Source organism: Gadus morhua, unplaced genomic scaffold (assembly GCF_902167405.1).
Source record: "Gadus morhua unplaced genomic scaffold, gadMor3.0, whole genome shotgun sequence".
Lineage (NCBI taxonomy): Eukaryota > Metazoa > Chordata > Actinopteri > Gadiformes > Gadidae > Gadus > Gadus morhua.
The window spans coordinates 1893-21695 of NW_021963980.1; the positions used below are offsets into that span (position 1 = coordinate 1893).

At 50.4% G+C, this 19803-nt stretch overlaps 2 protein-coding genes across 9 annotated transcripts; both read right to left on the reverse strand.

Annotated features, from left to right (window-relative positions):
• Positions 1 to 2790: 2790 nt before the first annotated feature.
• LOC115538463 (volume-regulated anion channel subunit LRRC8D-like) lies at positions 2791 to 9392 on the reverse strand. Of its 7 annotated transcripts, none has more exons than XR_003975332.1 (3): positions 8785 to 8967; positions 4316 to 7496; positions 2791 to 4225 (listed from the first exon to the last, which is right to left on the reverse strand). XR_003975332.1 is itself a non-coding variant. In XM_030350026.1 (2 exons), the coding sequence occupies exon 2, from the start codon at positions 7492 to 7494 to the stop codon at positions 4987 to 4989; it is 2508 nt and encodes an 835-aa protein (XP_030205886.1). In that variant the 5' UTR covers positions 7495 to 7496; positions 9287 to 9392; the 3' UTR covers positions 2791 to 4986. The 7 variants fall into 7 exon arrangements, 4 of the variants coding, with proteins under 4 accessions (XP_030205886.1, XP_030205883.1, XP_030205885.1 ...); XR_003975331.1 differs by having other exon boundaries at positions 2791 to 4123; positions 4204 to 7496; XR_003975330.1 differs by having other exon boundaries at positions 2791 to 3831; positions 4142 to 7496.
• A 359-nt stretch (positions 9393 to 9751) lies between these two features.
• On the reverse strand, positions 9752 to 19379 carry LOC115538462 (volume-regulated anion channel subunit LRRC8C). 2 transcript variants are annotated; one of them, XM_030350021.1, is made up of 5 exons: positions 19226 to 19375; positions 17892 to 18016; positions 17176 to 17318; positions 13596 to 13916; positions 9752 to 13198 (listed from the first exon to the last, which is right to left on the reverse strand). In XM_030350021.1, exons 1-5 carry the CDS (start codon positions 19228 to 19230, stop codon positions 11276 to 11278), a joined length of 2517 nt encoding a protein of 838 aa, XP_030205881.1. In that variant the 5' UTR covers positions 19231 to 19375; the 3' UTR covers positions 9752 to 11275. The 2 variants fall into 2 exon arrangements, with proteins under 2 accessions (XP_030205881.1, XP_030205882.1); XM_030350022.1 differs by lacking the exon at positions 17892 to 18016 and having other exon boundaries at positions 19226 to 19379.
• Positions 19380 to 19803: the final 424 nt, after the last annotated feature.

Consider the following 19803-nt stretch of genomic DNA (forward strand, 5'->3'; position numbering starts at 1 on the left):
TACCTGGTTGATGACGTCATCACTCCTGGACGAGGCCTCTTGTCTCCTAGTGCGGAGTGAGCAGCCGCTTGGGACCTGGAATGTAAACCTGAAGCTCCGTTTATTATAATGAGGCTGATTTGATTTCAGTGAGTTCAGTTTAGTCAACGAGACGCAGATGCTGTTTGTTTCACATTTTGAGACATAACGTTGATGAATAAAACTTTTCTAAAAGTCTTATTGAGCTGTTATTATGAAACCCTGACAATAGTAATAATCGATCCATCTTAAAATATATGTATATATATATATATATATATATATATATATATATATATATATATATATATATATATATATTGTACATATATATGTATTTGTAGTATTTTAAATAATAAGTGTAGTATTATCAATAATTATCTATAAATACCTTAGTGTTTAGATCGATTTAATTTAAATAAGAACGTCAGAATAATATACGTTGGCTAATTCACACGCTATGTAGTCTTTTAAAAATAAAAGACTCGTGATATCCATGAGAGTGAGAGACAAACACGTGAAAACTGAACTAACGGCGCCCTCTGTCTTCCAGTAACGTCGAAACAACTGTGATTCAACACCATCACGATGGCTCTTCACCTTTTTAAAGGTTGTTTACTGTGAATATATCTTCTAGATTGTTCGTTGTATTGAACCAGACCAAGAAGTAACTAAGTAAAAATAGGTTCATCTTAAGTTGTTTTTGAATTAAAGATGCAAACATAGTGATAATACTTACTAAATATATTTCCCTACCTGGTGTGACATGAATGTAAACATCTTGTCTCACCCATCCTTACCCTTCCTCACCCATCCTCGACCTGGAGCCTTTGATTGGGGGGGGGGGGGGGGGGGGTTTGGTGTCTCCAAGCAGCCGTCAAAGTCACGTGGCGCTGTCCCCAATTACAGCCAATCCCGCGTGATCTGGCCTCGGTCGCCGTGGTTCCAGACATCAAAGCAGGCCACTCTGACGCCGGCGCTAATTAGACCGCCGCACGCGCACGTTTCATCAGCCATGTTCTCCCAAACACTGAGCGTCCTCATCTGAGAGAAGGAGGAGGAGAGTTCTGGGTTCTTGCTTCAGAGCGGAGATGAGATCGCCCTGCAGGAGTCATTAGAACATCACAGCTCAGCAGCGGCTAGCTCCACCGCTGACCCCAGGCCAGCCGGGACACCGCGCTCATCCAGAGCGAGATGAGCACTCAGACACACTAAACACACTCCAAACACGGCAGGCTCCACAGCCCACCACAACGGGAACACAACGCTGCTTATCTCTGGAATACACAAACAGATTTGATTGCCCCGCCCCCAAGTGGCAGCACGACTAAACCTGGCTGCTGATTGGCTCTGAACTTGCCTTGAACTCGGAAATAATATTGTTAAGCTTTTTCATCATCGTCAGACATATGTGGACTGTGGTTTCTGTTGCAGTGCTGTTTTAGTAAAGTCTGTCTCAATGCTTTTACACATCGCACTAAAGCACGTTTTTTCGGTGTGAGCAGTAAGGGGGCCTCATACAAATAGTAGCCTAGGGGCCAATGCCCACCTTAATCCGCCACTGGCTTCACCTCTTTGTTATCAGGATGTTTTCCTGGATCTGTCTGTAAATCTGACACAACGTATAGCACTGACATGACGGCTGACGAGTCATCTGCCCGGACCAAGACACGAGGTTCATAACGACGCGGACATACCGTCAAACACGGCCGTGCCGCTCCGCACCGCAGGCGTCACACGGCGGGGGTCGTTAGGGCGATAAACAGAACCGCGCTCGATGTGTCACAATAAATCGTCTTAAATAACCTGCAGAGGGGACACAGATGGAGGAGAGAGTCAACCGTGAGGTTTGAAGTCGAGCGGGGCTTTTCCAGCGGGGTCCGTTTGGCCGTGGCGCCCGCGGTCAGAGCAGGACACTCGGACACTGAGTCTCCGGGACGAGGACAGTGTGCTCCTCCTCCGTGATCCTAAAGGAGCTAATGATGCTGGGAGGGACCGTGATGCTGAGCGGAGGAAACGAGGCTGACATATGCGACTCGGAACGAGGATTTATATTAATACAATGGACACGGAATATATACATGTTTGATACCCCAGATGTCACAAGACATGGACTGAAAATGGCTTATTATTCATCATCAGTGGTATTCAGTGGTCAACCACGTCAAACCGACACAACATGTCAACGTGTTTCTTCCCCGTGTATCTCAAGACAGTATTAAAGTAGTGTATCATTCCTCAAATACTCACCAACCCTGGATAAAGTGGTGGACATTTATTCTCGTTGTAACGGCACAAGGGAATTAAATAATATTTCATCCCAACACCCGAGACGATTTGTCTGACTGTTGTAGTACGACTGTAACTCCACACGGGGGCAGCATGGGCCTGGGAACAGCGGCCCCTCCGCCCTGACCCCATAGATGGTCGTCCTTATATCCTTAGATGAACAACAGCAGGTTATATGTGGAATAGCGGGTCACAACAAACTAAACCTCCTTCCATTCAGGGAAGAGGAACCTTCAGCGAACATTAAGTGTATTTTTCATCTCTTTAAGTGCACATGGTCAACGGTATGACTGTCACTATAAGGTCATGTTTAATTATAGTACCTAGATATAAATACGACTTTTAATATCTAAACATTAATATTTAGGTGATTTACCTTTATTTTGTTTGAAGTCTTTGGGGACTCACATGTCAGCATGTGGTTGACTCGTTTTGACTCAATCAATTCAAAGTAACACTTTTTGGCAGGTATTACAGTTATAGGAAAAGAATCACAGACGTATTGTTGGTTTTGCTGCAAATGTTTATAATCGTTCAAAATGGTGTTTGTGCAAAAAATATGATTTCAACAAAAAGTCTCAACAAGTTTTCTCTTGGATTTCTAGATTTAAAGAGGTGAGGACTAAATACATTTACATTGACATAAAGGGCATATAGCAGACGCTTTTATCCAAAGCCACTTACAATGAGTACATTTGTCTGAAGAAAGGGAAACAACCATATATATCGCTGTCGGTACAATAAGGATGTTCATAGAACAAGTGCCAAGGACTTAAAATTGCTAAATTAATCCATTCCCCGTATTCAACAAAGATAGGTAGGATTAGATGCTACACAATGCTAAGTTCTATTTTTAAGTGCCAGGATGTTTAACATACAATAAGTGCGTACATAAAGTGCCAGGACATACAAACATACCATAGGTGTGTAAAAGAGGTGTATTTCGGGGAGTCAGTGAGCCGACAGGGCAATGGGTGGGTGAGGTGGGAAGGAATGCAGCGTCCAGGTGAGCTCTGAACACGCGAGTCTTCAGTCTCTTGTGGGAGCTGCTCAGCGACTCTGCGGTCCTGACGTCGGCAGGGAGCTCGCTAAAAGAGAAGAGGTTTGACTTTGTCGTGCAACCCTTGCTCGATTCTTACGTTTGGCGGTACCAGGCGTTGAGCTGAGGTAGTGGAGCCGAGCGCTGGAGCTGGGGGGTGCGGTCTGACCGGTCCCCGGAGGTCGGCTGGGGCAGTCACTCGCACGCTATCTCACACTGCATCTCAACCTGTACCTCACTGTAGCTCAACCTGTACCTCCCTGTAGCTCAACCGGTACTCACTGTAGCTCAACCTGTACCTCCCTGCATCTCAACCTGTACCTCCCTGCATCTCAACCTGTACCTCCCTGTAGCTCAACCTGTACCTCCCTGTAACTCAACCTGAACCTCCCTGTAGCTCAACCTGTAGCTCAACCGGTACTCACTGTAGCTCAACTGTACCTCACTGTAGCTCAACCTGTACCTCACTGTAGCTCAACCTGTACCTCCCTGTAGCTCAACCTGTAGCTCAGCCTGTACCTCACTGTAGCTCCCTGTAGCTCAACCTGTACCTCCCTGTAGCTCAACCGGTACTCACTGTAGCTCAACCTGTATCTCCCTGTAGCTCAACCTGTACCTCCATGTAGCTCAACCTGTAGCTCAGCCTGTACCTCACTGTAGCTCCCTGTAGCTCAACCAGTACTCACTGTAGCTCAACCTGTACCTCCCTGCAGCTCAACCTGTAGCTCAGCCTGTACCTCACTGTAGCTCAACATGAAGCTCACACTGTAGCTCAACCTGTAGCTCAGCCTGTACCTCACTGTAGCTCAACATGAAGCTCACACTGTAGCTCAACCTGTACCTCACTGTAGCTCAACCTGTACCTCACTGTAGCTCAACCTGTACCTCACTGTAGCTCAACATGAAACTCACACTGTAGCTCAACCTGTACCTCACTGTAGCTCAACCTGTACCTCACTGTAGCTCAACATGAAGCTCACACTGTATCTTACTGTTCCTCACTGTACCTCGCTGTAGCAAACTGTAGGTCAGAACTGTATCACTGTAGCTCACACTGTACCTAACTAATTGTTACACTGTACCTCAAACTAGCTCAGACTGTAGCTCACTGTAGCTCACACCTACACTTTGACAAGCTGGCGTACCCCTAAAAACAGTGCCTATGAAAACCACTAGAAGACAAAACAGCATTAATAAAATAAGAAGCAAATAATATTGTGGCGGTAGGGCTATGCAGTGTCTAATGGTATCAAAAACAAATCATAAAATAAAGGTGGTAAAAAAAACAAAAAAACAATTCAAGTATATATCTTTAACAAAGTGATCTGACAAAACACAACGCTGAAATTGTCGGGAACAAATCCCAAGAAAAAAACCATAAACTGTCGAAACAACAGAAGCAGGAACAGGTATAGACAGGGCATATGAGTACAGTGGTCCACTGAATACAGTGATGGCCACCCTTATCCAACCTGAGCCAAGCCATATCTCACAGGGAACTCATTCCTCTGAACTCTTGTGAGCCAATCAGCGGGGCTGTATCTAAAGTTCGGTATAATTTGTTTGCTTACTCTTCAATAACACTCTTCGTAGTTCGTTCCCCCCAAAAATCCTAAGCTCAGAAGCTGCTTGGTCGCTCCTCAAACCCCGTTGGCAAACGGGACGCCGGACTCCTGGTTGATGCTCTCCTTGACCTCCAGGGGCAGCGAGTCGAAGAGGTGGTCCTCCACCACCAGGCCGCCCCGGCGGAGCAGCGCACACTGCCCCAGCTGGAGGGGCAGGCGGTCCAGGCAGTTCCCCTTCAGCTCCAGCTGCGTCAGCTGCGCCAGCTGGCCGATCTTCTCGGGGACGGTGGAGATGCAGTTGTGGCCGAGGTTCAGGGTCCTCAGTTTGGTGCACTTGAAGAGCTGCTTGGGCACCACCTCAACCTTGTTGCCGGAGATGGCGAAGTACTGGAGGCTCTGCAGGAAGCCCACCTCCAGCGGGATGACCACGATGGAGTTGTGGCCCACGTCCAGATAGCGCAGCTTGGGCAGGTTGAAGAGCGACGAGGGCAGGGACTCCAGCTTGTTATGTGAGAGGTAGAGCGACTCCAGGTTCTTCACGTGGCTGATGGACAGCGGGATGCTGATGATCTTGTTGTGGGAGAGCTTGAGGCAGGTGAGCCTCTTGAGGTGCTGGAAGCTGATGACCTCCTCGATGCTCCGGATGTTGTTGGACTTGAGGTGCAGCTCCTGCAGGTTGGTCAGACTGAAGATGGCGTGAGGGATCCGCTCCAGCTCGCAGTTGTGGAGTTCCAGCTCGGCCAGGTTCATCATCTTCTTGAGGCTGTTGAGCACCAGGAGCTTGGTCCCGTCGTTGTCCACCACCAGCTTGACGAGGTGGGGCGACAGGTCTGTTATGTTGGTGGGGATCTTGGTCAGGTTGCTCTTGAGGTGCAGGGTCTTCAGGTGGCGGAGGTCTCGCAGGGACTCCAGCCCGATCATCTTGTTGTTCTCCGAGTTCAGGTTGCCCACCAGATACATCTCCCTCAGACTCTTCAACAGGTACACCCAGGTGGGGATCTCGGCCACGTCCGTGAACTTGACGTGGAGGCAGCGGAGGTGGTCTCGGAGGAACACGAAGGCGGTCTGCTCCACCTTGGCGGGGCAGTGGTAGAGGTGTAGCTCGTGGAGGTTGGTCATCTGCGAGATCTTGGCCGTGATCCTGGCCTCGGGGATGAGCTCCAGCCGGAGGATCTCCAGGTCGGTGAGGTCGAACACGGCGTCCGGGACCCCGGACAGCATGAAGAGGTGCAGCTCCAGCTTCTCCGCGGCGTTCCGCGTGACGTGCTGCCGCAGCTTCTCGAAGGTCCACTCGTGGTTCAGGCTGATCTCGCGGAGCTTGTTCTCGCTGACCTCGGACAGGAAGACGCCGAAGCGCTTCGAGTACAGCTGGTCGTACTGGTCCACCATGTGCAGGAGGAACGCAAAGTCGTTCTTGACGTCCGGTATGTCGCTGAAGCTGCTCTCTTCCCGCACCTTCTCGAAGGAGTACTCCTTCAGGGGCCGGCGGAACAGCCAGAACAGCGTGTAGATGCAGACCATGCCGTACACGCAGATGAGGGCGATGTAGCTGACCAGCAGCTTCTTCAACATGAACGCCATGTTGTGCGTACACTGGAACTTTGAGTAGCCGGTTAAGTGTTTAATCCCCGGCTCGCACACGTGGGCGAAATTGATGGCGGCGACAAAGGTCATGGTGTAGCATAGGATGAGGATGAACTTGACCGTCTTGATGACCGTCTGCGCGACGTAGAGCTTGTAGATCAGGTCGCTGTCCTCCACGTGAGCCCGGAACTTCCTGACCTTCTCGAACAGCGCCTTGGCTTGCTCCCCGTCCTTCTTGTCCAGGATGGTCATCGCGGGCACCTCGATCACCAGCTTCTCGGCGGAGAACTGGACGCTAGACTTGACCAGCGTGGCGGGGGCGGACTGGTTGGGGCTGCCCTCCTCGCTGCTGGTGGAGAAGTGTTTGGGCAGCGAGGAGGGCCCGACCAGTCGCTGTTTGTTCTCCTCCGAGTGCTCGCACGCCGTCTCCGACAGCGCCTTGGTCGTCCACGGCGACTCGAAGCACTTGCCCAGGATGGAGACGAAGTGCTCAATCTTGGAGCTGGTCTTGGGGTACTTGAACCAGAAGTTGCTGCTGACCATGAGCACGATGGTGTGGATGAGCGCCAGGTAGGGGAAGTACTTGGAGTACCAGGGCAGCGCCACGTGGTAGCACATCTGGTTCACAAAGACGTACTGCTGGAAGTCCAGCGCCGTCCGCACGCCCGTGGGCTCGGGGAAGCCCACCTCCACCGGCTCGCCGAAGACGTACTTCCGGAAGACGTCCGCCGGTCGGCCGTCGGCCAATAGCGCGGCGGCTGCGTCCAGAGGGGCGGAGTGGACGTCATAATGTCCGCCGCCACCGGGGGCCTCTGGCGCCTCCTCCAGGATGGGCAGGCAGACCACCTGGTCTTTGGTCAGCTGCATGGTCCCCGCAAAGATGGCCAGCATTAGCATGACCACGCCCAGGTAGTCCATGAACACGTCCCACCATGGCTTCAGGATTTTATATGTGGGCTGGATGTCGTTCAGGGAGGCCACCTCGGTCAGGGTGAACATACCTGGAGGACACGGGGAGAGGTTATCAGAGGGAGGAAGATGGAGGTAAGGAAAGGAAACGTAACACACCTGGAAGATATAGAGGTCAGGAAGAGGTTGTTACAGAGAGGGAGGAAGGGGAAGGAAGGAGGGAGGAGAAGGGAAAGAGGGAAACTAAATGAGAAAGAAGGTATCTAGGATAGGAGGGAGGGAGGCCCGGAGGGAGGAATGAAGGAAGGGTGAGAGGGAATAAGGATATAGAAGAAAATACTTAATAAAAGTGAAACCGTAAGGCAGGGAACTGCCTACTGTATGTTTCTGGCAACAGTTGAAGCAAGGTCGCCCTGTGAAGCAGGTTACCAGCAAAATAGCAAACTATCGTCTTCTATTTTGCCATAAACATTACTGTGTGACCTATTTAAGTGTGTGTGTGTGTGTGTGTGTGTGTGTGTGTGTGTGTGTGTGTGTGTGTGTGTGTGTGTGTGTGTGTGTGTGTGTGTGTGTGTGTGTGTGTTCTCACTCAGATAACGTTACGACGTAATAACTGTGCATAGGGTCAATCTTACTTATGATCACACATAAGCGAAATTAATGAATGAGAACGCACATGGTCCTGTCAGCGTCCCCCTTCACGTCGAGCGAGTGAACTCCCATCATTGTTAAGGTTCATAATAACACGTGTGTATATATTAGTATATATACTGTGACTGCACTCTGTGGTTTCAGGTGGAGTTCTCCGGTAGATCGTCGAGCTTTGGAGGCGCTACCAGGACGATTTGGTTGGAACAAGTCGGGACACCACGAACGGTTTACACCGAGCAAAGAGCTTTAAGATTGGCAGTCATCCAGATTACGTTCACATGCATTAGCTTCTCAGCTTCTCTGTTTTTCACGTTGTGGCGACGAAGCCTCGTCTGTATTCAGGATCTATTCATCATTAATGGTGGCGGTTTACGCATCGGAGACTTCAACCGCGGTTCACCATTGTCGGCTTTACGCACCTTCCGCTGACAAAGATCCGCTTATGAGGACTTCCCCCCCCCACCGCCGCGTCTCCTCCCGGCGGCCGGGTCCCTGCTCGGTAACCGGGTCCCTGCTCGGTAACTGCGGCGTGTTTACTTTACACTCGAGGAGCGACGGAAGATTAAAACCTCCTCCTGCTGCTCCTCACGGACGATCCAGTCGAGACGCAGGGTGACACACTCAACTGAGTCGGCGCACTGGGTGCCCGGGATGCGATCAGACTCGCATTGTAGCCATCCTCCTCATTAGCATCATCATCATACTCTGTTATCCTCGAGCCAACGTTACCGTGTTCTGGAGGGTCTGAAGACCTCCGCGGGGTCCAGATCTCTGCTAAGGATCGTGTCGGTGAAGTCCCGGGTTCCCCTCGCTGAGTGGTGGTCGACCGTCAGGCTGCAGCGTCGGTGAGGACAGATGGTCCGAAACCCGCGGTCACAAAAGGAACTGGAAGCGTTTGTGTCTGCAGTGTTGTGCAATGAACCCTCGTTAACACGCGTTTACAGGCGGCGGGTTAGTGTCTCCTAATGATGTGGATCGGGAGTGCTCACGAATCACGATGCCCGGAAAATAATGAAATACCGCGTAGGAAGTGTTGATGAACGCGAGAGCAGTGGGCATGTGAACGTGAACTGCTCATTCATCCAGTCATCATAAGTAATCCCTGCTGTGTCAGCGGCCAGGCTTCATTAGACCCAGTGACTCGTTCCCCTTTCCTGGAAATAACAAAATAGCCTGAATTAAACCTATTGTTATCATGTCTATGAATATTTGACCGATATATTTCACTTACAGAAACGGAGATGTAAACAGGCTGTATACTGCAGAACACCACAGAGTAGCTTTGTGTGGTGTTGTTGTCGATCCCTCAGACCGCCAGCAGATGGCAGCGTTTCACCGAACCCCTGTAAGTAATGTAGGCCGGGTCACTGTTAACCTAGGACGTGGTGAGGTTTAATATGACGCATTAAAAATAATGAATTCCATCGGATTACTTTATAATTGAGCCTACTTCCTGTCTGGGATTAAGTTAGTACAATATTACATTACTGGGCATGATGAGTATTAGTATTCCAATTCACCAAGCCATCGTATTTCTCATTACATAGTTAGGAGACAGATTATTTAAGATATGAATACACATTTGTTTTAGATGACTGGCCTTCTAACAGCACGCAATTCGTATTTATGTAAATAATTGATGTGTTTTTTAAAATGGCATTCATAGTGTAAAACAACAGAGCAGACACATTAAAACTATAATTAAACCAACAATTTTTTTTATTATCTAACATGACAAAATTGCTTATAAAAATACATTTTCCTCAAGTTCAGGCGCGTGTGTGTATAATTCATGAACCAAATGATAATTGCATAATAACAGCATAACATTCCCTTTGGATGGCTAGCGCCATAAATATTAGCTTCCTAGAACAGAACAACATTTCCATGACACTGTCGCGAATGGTAGGAAACGCTAGCTGAATCCCACACACACCGCTAGCATCATGAGGTACGTTATGAGTTACCCTGATCGTCTCTGACTGGACCTTACGTTTCTCACGTCTCAAGCTACTTTAAGGGAAGCTTTCTCTTACTTAAAGGACAAGGCCTACGTGGTTCTGTTTATAGGATGGTTAACAAAGAAACTTTACAACAACCCAAACAATCTTTACTCCTGCCTACGTAGGTCCTGTACAGCGAGCAGCAGGCGTCCTTGTGCTGATCTCCTCAGTGCTGTTCATGTCTGTTGTCGTCTCAAAGCATCAAATCTGCCATGAGCTTCTTAACTTTAGTGAGACGTTTTATCCAAAGTGACAAAAGGTGATTACAGATAGATGAAGGAATAGCTCGTTAAGCAGCAGGTAGGAACAGCTCGTTAAGGAGCAGGTAGGAACAGATCGTTAAGGAGCAGGTAGGAATAGCTCATTAAGGAGCAGGTAGGAACAGCTCGTTAAGGAGCGGGTAGGAAAAGCTTGTTAAGGAGCGGGTAGGAACAGCTCGTTAAGGAGTGGGTAGGAACAGCTCGTTAGGGAGCGGGTAGGAACAGCTCGTTAAGGAGTGGGTAGGAAGAGCTCGTTAGGGAGCGGGTAGGAACAGCTCGTTAAGGAGTGGGTAGGAAGAGCTCGTTGGGGAGTGGGTAGGAACAGCTCGTTAAGGAGCGGGTAGGAACAGCTCGTTAGGGAGCGGGTAGGAACAGCTCGTTAGGGAGCGGGTAGGAACAGCTCGTTAGGGAGCGGATAGGAACAGCTCGTTAGGGAGCAGGGCGCGTGTGTTTGGTCACTACAGGAGTCTGTCCTGGTTCCTTGAGGGTTCAGCCATCATAGAAACATAGATCCATGTCAGCCTGGTTCCAGAAATACAAACTCATCGTCAACCCAGCAGTCACCAAATAACAAGAGTGTTCATCTTCCGCACCACACTGATGAAGAGCAGTATGTCATAATACTGATATAAAGCCTCATGTCATAGGATGACGTCATAGCATGGCATCACCGATACATGGTATGACATCACACTGACAAATAGCCATATGTCACATAACATCACGCTAATATAAAGCATGTTATATTAGTCATAGTAGGACGTCACACTAGTCGTATGACACAACACTGATATGGAGCAGGACGTCATAGAATGACATCGTAGCACAACATAACTCATGGTATGGCTCCGGTCATACTCACACGCAGCAGGGTACTAAGTATGACCTCCGGGAGACGGACAGACCCACGGACGGGGGAGCCGGCACTTGGGGTCAGGGGGCGTAAGGCACGCCGGCTCACTCCGTCTTCATCTGGGCCCGGACCTCGGAGGGCAGGGTCTCGAACAGCGTGTCCTCCACCTGCAGCCCGCTGCGCTTCAGCGCGCGACAGCCGCCCAGCTCGGCGGGCAGCGCCTCGAAGTGGTTCCCCTTCAGCTCCAGGTGCGCGAGCAGCGCCAGGTAGGCCACCTTGGGAGAGAGCAGGGACAGCGCGTTGTTGCCCAGCTTCAGCGTCTTCAGCTTCTTGCAGAAGAAGAGCTCGTCGGGGAGGTTCTCAATCTTGTTGCAGTTGACGGAGAAGTAGAGCAGGCTCTGGAGCACGCCGATCTCCGGGGGAATGAAGCGGATGTCGTTGTTGGACAGGTCCAGGCAGCGCAGCTTGTTGCACAGGAAGAGGTGCGAGGGCAGCACCTCGATCTTGTTGTGGCTGAAGTAGAGGCGCTCCAGGCTGCCCAGCTTCTTGATGTGCTCGGGGATGTACGTGATGCTGTTGTACCACAGCTTCAGGCAGGTGAGCTTGCGCAGGTGCTGGAAGCTGACGATCTCCTCGACGCTGCGCAGGTTGTTCTCCTTCAGGTCCAGCCCCTGCAGGTTGGACAGGCTAAAGATGGCGTGGGGAATGCGCTCCAGGTCACAGCGCACCAACTCCAGCTCCGTGAGGTTGACCATCTTCTTCAGGTTGTTGAGCATGACCAGCCGCGTGCCGTCGTTGTACAGGTACAGCCGCAGCAGGTGGCTGGACACGTCCACGATGGACTGGGGGATCTTGGCCAGGTTGCTCTTCAGCGTCAGCGCCTTCAGACACTTGAGCTCGCGCAGCGACTCCAGCACCACGTTCTTGGAGACGTCGGAGCTCAGCGAGCCCGTGAGGTAGAGCTCCTCCAGGCTGCGCAGGCCGTACAGCCAGCCGGGCAGCTCCCTGCTGTCGTCAAACTTCACCCGGAGCACCTTGAGGTTCTCCTTGAGGAAGGAGGTGGCGGTGGTGTGCAGCTTCAGGCAGCACTGGTATAGCGACAGTTCCTGGAGGTCCTCCAGCTTGGAGACCGAGGCGGGCATGGTGACGTTGTAGAGGATCTCCAGCTTGAGCGACTGCAGCTCGGTCACCTCGAAGATGGTGTCCGGCAAACCGGAGAGCATGAAGAGCTGCAGCTCCAGACGGTTGTGGGCGTTGGTCACCAGCCGCTGGCGCAGCTTCTCCGCCGTCCACTCGTGGTTGAGGTTGAGCTGCTTCAGCTTGTTCTCGCTCACCTCCGACAGGAACACGGCGAAGCGCTTGGAGTACAGCGGGTCGTACTGGTCGATCATGTGCAGCATGAAGGCGAAGTCGTTCTTGACGTCGGGGATGTCGTCGATGCCCGTCTCTTGGCGCACGTACTCGAAGGAGTACTCCTTGAGGGAGCGGTAGAAGAGCCAGTAGGAGGTGTAGAGGCTGGTCAGGCCGTAGACGGCCACGAAGCACAGGTAGCAGTAGGACAGCTTGGAGAACAGGTGGGCCATGGTGTGGTTGCAGGAGAAGTCTTCGTAGCCCGTCATATCTTGGATGTCCACGTGGCACTTGACCGTGATCTGGACCTCCGACACCAGGATGCTGTTGTAGGCCAGGATGAGGAGGAACTTGAAGACCTTAACCACGGTCTGGCGGACGTACATGATGTACAGGATGTCCCCCTCCTCCACGTGCAAACGGAACTTCTTGACCTTCTCGAAGAGCGCCTTGGCCTGCTCGCCCTCCTTCTTGTCCATGGCGCTGGCGGTGGGCTTGTCCACCACGATCTTCTCGGGGATGGAGCGCAGGGACTGGGTCTTCTCCAGGGTGACCTTCTCCTCCGGAGCCACACTGATGCTGCAGCGGCTGGCGCTCAGCTTCTGGTGGTCCTTCTCCTCCGGGTTCTCACCGGACACCTCGGACAGGGCTCTGGTGGTCCACGGGGAGTCGAAGCACTGGAGGCAGGAGGAGAGGAGGGCAACTCGGGTGTCAGATAGTACAGAAGAGTAGTGGAATAGTGGAAAAGATGTTCAGAGTTCCCCTGGACTCTGAATAGCCTCCCCCACATCCCTCTTATATTTTGTACGTCCTCGCACTTAAAAATAGTACTTATCAATGTGTAGCGTCTTATCCCAGCTATCTGTGTTGTATACGTGGAATGGGTTAACCTAGTGATTGTTAGTGCTTGGCACTTGGTTCTAGGAACGTCTTTACTGTACCGAACGTGATATATTGTTGTTTCTCTTTCTTCTGACAAATGGACTTATTGTGAGTCAATTTGGATAGAAGCATCTGCCTAACGCCCTAAACGTAAATTTAAGATACATTAGAATAAAATGCCTATATATTTACCTTCCCCAGGATGGAGATGAAGTGTTCTATCTTGGAGCTGGACCCGGGAAACTTGAACCAGAAGTTGCTGCAGACCATGAAGATGACCGTGTGGATGAGCACCAGGTAGGGGAAATACTTGGCGTACCAATGCAGCGCCTTCTCGTAGCACATCTGGTTGATGAAGCTGTACTGCTGCAGGTCCAGGTCTGTCTTCAGCCCCGTCATCTCCTGGTAGGCCAGCAGGGACACGTCCTCCGGCTCCGTCCGGTTGGGCAGCGCTGCCGTCTGGTTGGAGGCCGCGGTCCTCTGCGGCAGGCAGATGATCTTATCCTGCATGACCTGGGAGACGAGCGACCAGACAAGGGGGGCGGGGGAGGGGAGACCACCCACCGCACGGGGGTACGAAGGAGGACATGGAGGAAGAACGAAGGATTTAATGAGAGAAGGAAAGAGAGAGAAAGAGTGAACAAGAGATTGCATGAAGGAAAGAAAGGGTGAATAAACTATTTAAAAAGACCGGAAGAGAAACAAAGAGGGAAAAAACGATTTAAGATGACCTAAAGAGAAAGAAAGATTGAACAAACTATTGCGGGAAAAACCGAAAGAAAGACATACAGGAAGAGAAGACGTGGGAAAAACAGTTGATCGGAAAATCAAGACACAAACAGACTGAGTGACCAAACCAAACCCTAACAAACCCACACCTATCCAAACACTCGAGTGGTTGAGTGCAACAAGATGGCGACCCTAAACAACTTTAAAGGCCGACTACTCATCACTCAAAGGAAATGGGACCATCACATCGATCCGTTTGCATCTATAGCCTATAGAGGGTAGAGAGTCGTGAGGATGACTCGTCTATATATAAAGATAGTATTCCACAAGTAAATAATCATCACTATTAGGAGTAGTTTCTGTTATTAATTGATCACTGTTGCTTTAGGATTATTCCTGTTGTGTCCTGTTGTTTTAGGAAACAGGGATAACAGTAAGAGAGGATATAGTATGAGAGGTCTCCCTATCCTGACTTCTGTAAGAATGTGGCCTGAACGTGTTGAACACGGCGGGCACGGAACGCTGCATTGTTCCACCACAGCTCTTTGAACTCTGATACGACTCCTCCTGACAATCCCAGGATGTCTGCTGCTAGCACAGATATCTGCCTCCCAATCTGACTCACCCACCCAACGCCGTCTCTCAGCTCCGTCGGATGGCCAGCGTAATTAATTGTTCTCACTATTTACAAACAGTTTGGACGCTCTCGCAAACACTGGGTTCTGGGCTGACCACAGGCCACAGACTATTCCTAAAAACATCTCAATGTTTTACATCATCCTGGCTTTCGGTTAGGGATTTATTGTTTTGGCTAATGGCATATTTAGCAAATACCGTAATACCATGGTTTCACTGCATGGTCCCGCGGCAGGCGAGAGCGTTGTGCTTTATACACAGGCAAATAAGCAACAATAAGCTAACGTGACAAGTCAATGGGTTTTGGGGGCCTATGTTTATGAAGGAGGGGGCGATTTGGCGGGAGTTTCCACTGGTAAACAGAAGCTGCTCTGAGAGCTAGCTAGGCTGCACACTGGCCTGTTTGTCAAGCCATTCAACTACCTTTAGCTACTCTGCTAAATAAACCGTGGAAGTCTATACATGTCCCACAGATTCCCCTCCATGGGGATTTGTAATAGGTCTAAATGTTTAAAGTGTTTAAGTTCATTAGGCTAAGCTATAGATTCCAATAAATTGGTTTTAAAGATTAATTTAGAGTCTTACTCAGTGGTTCCCTAAAGTTTAGCGTGGTTTATTCGGCCTTGGGTTAATGTGATGCAAGGTTTGTGTGGAAACATGGCTTCATGCGACATATGTGAGCCACAACCACACCCATTCCCTCTGGAGTCCTTGGGGAAGATTAGGAAAAACGACTCTGAGACTCAGCATATCTTTGAATCCCTATACTGTGCGTCCCATTTGATGGTCTGTGAAAGGAATGGCTTTTAAAGACCACCAAATACATTAGAACAAACACTGCAATGATAAATAGTAAATATATGACAGATATCAATGAGTCAGACTCAAATTAGAAACATTTAAAAGGATATGAATGAAGTAGCAGAAAGAGGGACAGAGCGCTGAGGAGAGTTAGTCGGTCAACGCACTTGTATTTTTCTTTAAGCTTTGGACAGAATGTGGACTTTCTGTCTCTGTGTGAGAGAGCGAGAGAGAAGCTGAAATATTTGTGGTCTGGCTTCAGACCACAAAGGGCCATTGCACCTAGATTGGTTTATCTCCATTTAAATACATACGCAGGTGGTGTCTGGAAGGGTAGCCTAGTGGCTAGGCTAGTGGTCTGCTCCCAGCTGGAGGTGGTGGGTTCAGTCCCCTAATGCCTGCTCCTTAATGACCTGTCTCTGTACTGTCTAACCCCTACCTGCTCCTTAATGACCTGTCTCTGTACTGTCTAACCCCTACCTGCTCCTTAATGACCTGTCTCTGTACTGTCTAACCCCTATCTGCTCCTTAATGACCTGTCTCTGTACTGTCTAACCCCTACCTGCTTATTAATGACCTGTCTCTGTACTGCCTAACCCCTACCTGCTCCTTAATGACCTGTCTCTGTACTGTCTAACCCCTACCTGCTCCTTAATGACCTGTCTCTGTACTGTCTAACCCCTACCTGCTCCTTAATGACCTGTCTCTGTACTGTCTAACCCCTAATGCCTGCTCCTTAATGACCTGTCTCTGCACTGTCTAACCCCTACCTTCTCCTTAATGACCTGTCTCTGTACTGTCTAACCCCTACCTGCTCCTTAATGACCTGTCTCTGTACTGTCTAACCCCTACCTGCTCCTTAATGACCTGTCTGTACTGTCTAACCCCTACCTGCTCCTTAATGACCTGTCTCTGTACTGTCTAACCCCTACCTGCTCCTTAATGACCTCTCTCTGTACTGTCTAACCCCTAGCTGCTCCTTAATGACCTGTCTCTGTACTGTCTAACCCCTACCTGCTCCTTAATGACTTGTCTCTGTACTGTCTAACCCCTACCTGCTCCTTAATGACCTGTCTCTGTACTGTCTATCCCCTACCTGCTCCTTAATGATCTGTCTCTGTACTGTCTAACCCCTACCTGCTCCTTAACGACCTGTCTCTGTACTGTCTAACCCCTACCTGCTCCTTAATGACCTGTCTCTGTACTGTCTAACCCCTACCTGCTCCTCAATGACCTGTCTCTGTACTGTCTAACCCCTACCTGCTCCTTAATGACCTGTCTCTGTACTGTCTAACCCCTACCTGCTCCTCAATGACCTGTCTCTGTACTGTCTAACCCCTACCTGCTCCTTAATGACCTGTCTCTGTACTGTCTAACCCCTACCTGCTCCTTAATGACCTGTCTCTGTACTGTCTAACCCCTACCTGCTCCTTAATGACCTGTCCCTGTACTGTCTAACCCCTACCTGCTCCTTAATGACCTGTCTCTGTACAGTCTAACCCCTACCTGCTCCTTAATGTGTGTGTGTGTGTGTGTGTGTGTGTGTGTGTGTGTGTGTGTGTGTGTGTGTGTGTGTGTGTGTGCGCGCGTGTGCGTGCGTGCCCACCTGTAGCGTGCAGCCGAACACTCCGATCATGAGCATGACGACGGAGAGGTAGTCCGTGAACACGTCCCACCAGGGCTTCAGAACGCGGAACGCCGGCTGCTGCTCCGAGAACTGTCGGAATTCCGTTACGGGAATCATAGCGCCTGGCGAGACAACGACGGGTCAGGGGAGAGACCAGGGGGAGACCAGGGAGAGACCAACGACGGGCGGGCAACAGGACAACAGAACCGCCGCCACCTTCATGTATGGAGAACCCCTTAGATTACATCACCTCTGACCTGGTACCTAAACTAACCAGCGCTAACCTGGTACCCAAACTAACCAGCGCTAACCTGGTACCCAAACTAACCAGCGCTAACCTGGTACCCAAACTAACCAGCGCTAGCCGGATACCTAGTTAACCACCTGTCACCTGATACCTAGTTAACCATCTCTCACCTGATACCTAGTTAACCATCTCTCACCTGATACCTAGTTAACCATCTCTAACCTGATACCTAGTTAACCATCTCTAACCTGATACCTAGTTAACCATCTCTAACCTGATACCTAGTTAAAAAGCTCCAACCTGACACGTAGTTAACCATTGTTATGCACTTCCCACACACACACACACACACACACACACACACACACACACACACACACACACACACACACACACACACACACACACACACACACACACACACACACACACACACACACACACACACCCCTCTGGTGGATGCAGTGGGCAGCAGTATCGTGCTGAATGTCATTAGGCGTTGGACAGGTCTGCGTCTCGTTGGGGCCGCTCAGTGGATCGATCAGCCTGGGTCTCCAGTTCCACCTCCCGAACCTCAGCCCAAAACCACAGCGTAGGCATTAAGGGGGGGGGGGGGGGGGGGGGGGGGGAGCTCCCCTCCATAAATCACGCGTTTGGTCAGTCACATACAGAGCACAGCAAAAAAACCAAAGCATTTTCATTTAAGCGGACAGAGTCAAACGCTCTCTGTTGTGTTCCCGTGTCCTCTGGATACCTGACCCACTTCCCCTTTCCCCCTCTAGAGGAGTAGGATCCCCTCCCAGGTCACCAAGTCAGCGCTGACTTTTCTAATTGTGGACCGGAGTGATGTCATGTGACCACCGTTTGGTCAGGGCGGACGCCAGAGGTATAGTGGTTGTGGTGTGTGTGTGTGTGTGTGTGTGTGTGTGTGTGTGTGTGTGTGTGTGTGTGTGTGTGTGTGTGTGTGTGTGTGTGTGTGTGTGTGTGTGTGTGTGTGTCAAAAAGAGAGACACACACACACACACACACACAGACATTAAGTAGTCCAGAATATTTTGTTTTGGAAAATACATTTCCAAAACAAACCTCTAGCGTATGGAAACGATTGTCTGTTTCTCCGCTTGGATTAAACGTTCTGGACATTGGGAGGCAGAAAGGCTTTCTTTCCACCAGACGGACAGACAGCGGGCCGGACGGACAGTAGGCAGGGCAGCGGGTCTTCCTGTCAGGAAATGTTGCGAATCTCAGATATCCAAAAACAGCCTCCTGCCTCTTCGTTTGGTTCACACCCATCAGGGATTTAACAAAGCGTGTGTAACATCAAGGTTACCGATCAGAACCTCGCCGAACAAATCATTTAATCGGGGCCCATGACTTGCCAATGAGCTACTGTTTTAAGTCGACCCAAAAAATGGGGTACGCATACAATAAAGCGAGTGAGTTTGTGATGGGGGAGAATGACACCCGTTCATCCAGCGTCCCCCTCTCACGTCCCCCTGAATGTAACGGGAGGATCGCTTCAAGGTAAAAGTGCCATCGCCCTCTAAAATGAATCTCACGCAGACCGTGTGGCTTTAACATTGTAATCATCCTATATTTCGGACCCTCAGTGTGTCCGCTGTAAATACGAATACAGTGTCATAGTTGGCTTCCCATCAGAGGGGAGAGCATAGCGCTAGGCTCTTACTGCGGAGGAATCCAGCCGCGCGTCTTACCCTCGGAAAAGCGACGTCGTTTAAGACACAAAGTAGCCGGCGCTGCGGTAATGAAAGGTGATTTTACCTCATGAAGGGTGTAAGAGGGGGGTCTGTGTCTGGTCCAAGGAGACGGGCTGGTGGGGCATGACGTCTTGGCGACTGCTGCCTGGTCCGTTATGTGTCTTCCTGGAGGAGCTGAGCTCGGCCCGGGCTACACGACATATAGGGGCGTGGATACCGTCCACACACACACACACACACACGCACGGAGAGAGAGAGAGAGAGAGAGAGAGAGAGAGAGAGAGAGAGAGAGAGAGAGAGAGAGAGAGAGAGAGAGAGAGAGAGAGAGAGAGAGAGAGAGAGAGAGAGAGAGAGAGAGAGAGAGAGAGAGAGAGAGAGAGAGAGAGAGAGAGAGAGAGAGAGAGAGAGAGAGAGAGAGAGAGAGAGAGAGAGAGAGAGAGAGAGAGAGAGAGAGAGGGGAGAGAGAGAGAGAGAGAGAGAGAGAGAGAGAGAGAGAGAGAGAGGGGGGGAGAGAGAGAGAGAGAGGGGGAGAGAGAGGGGGGGAGAGAGAGAGGGGGAGAGAGAGGGGGAGAGAGGGGGGGAGAGAGAGAGGGGGAGAGAGGGGGGGGGGGAGAGAGAGAGAGAGAGGGGGAGAGAGGGGGG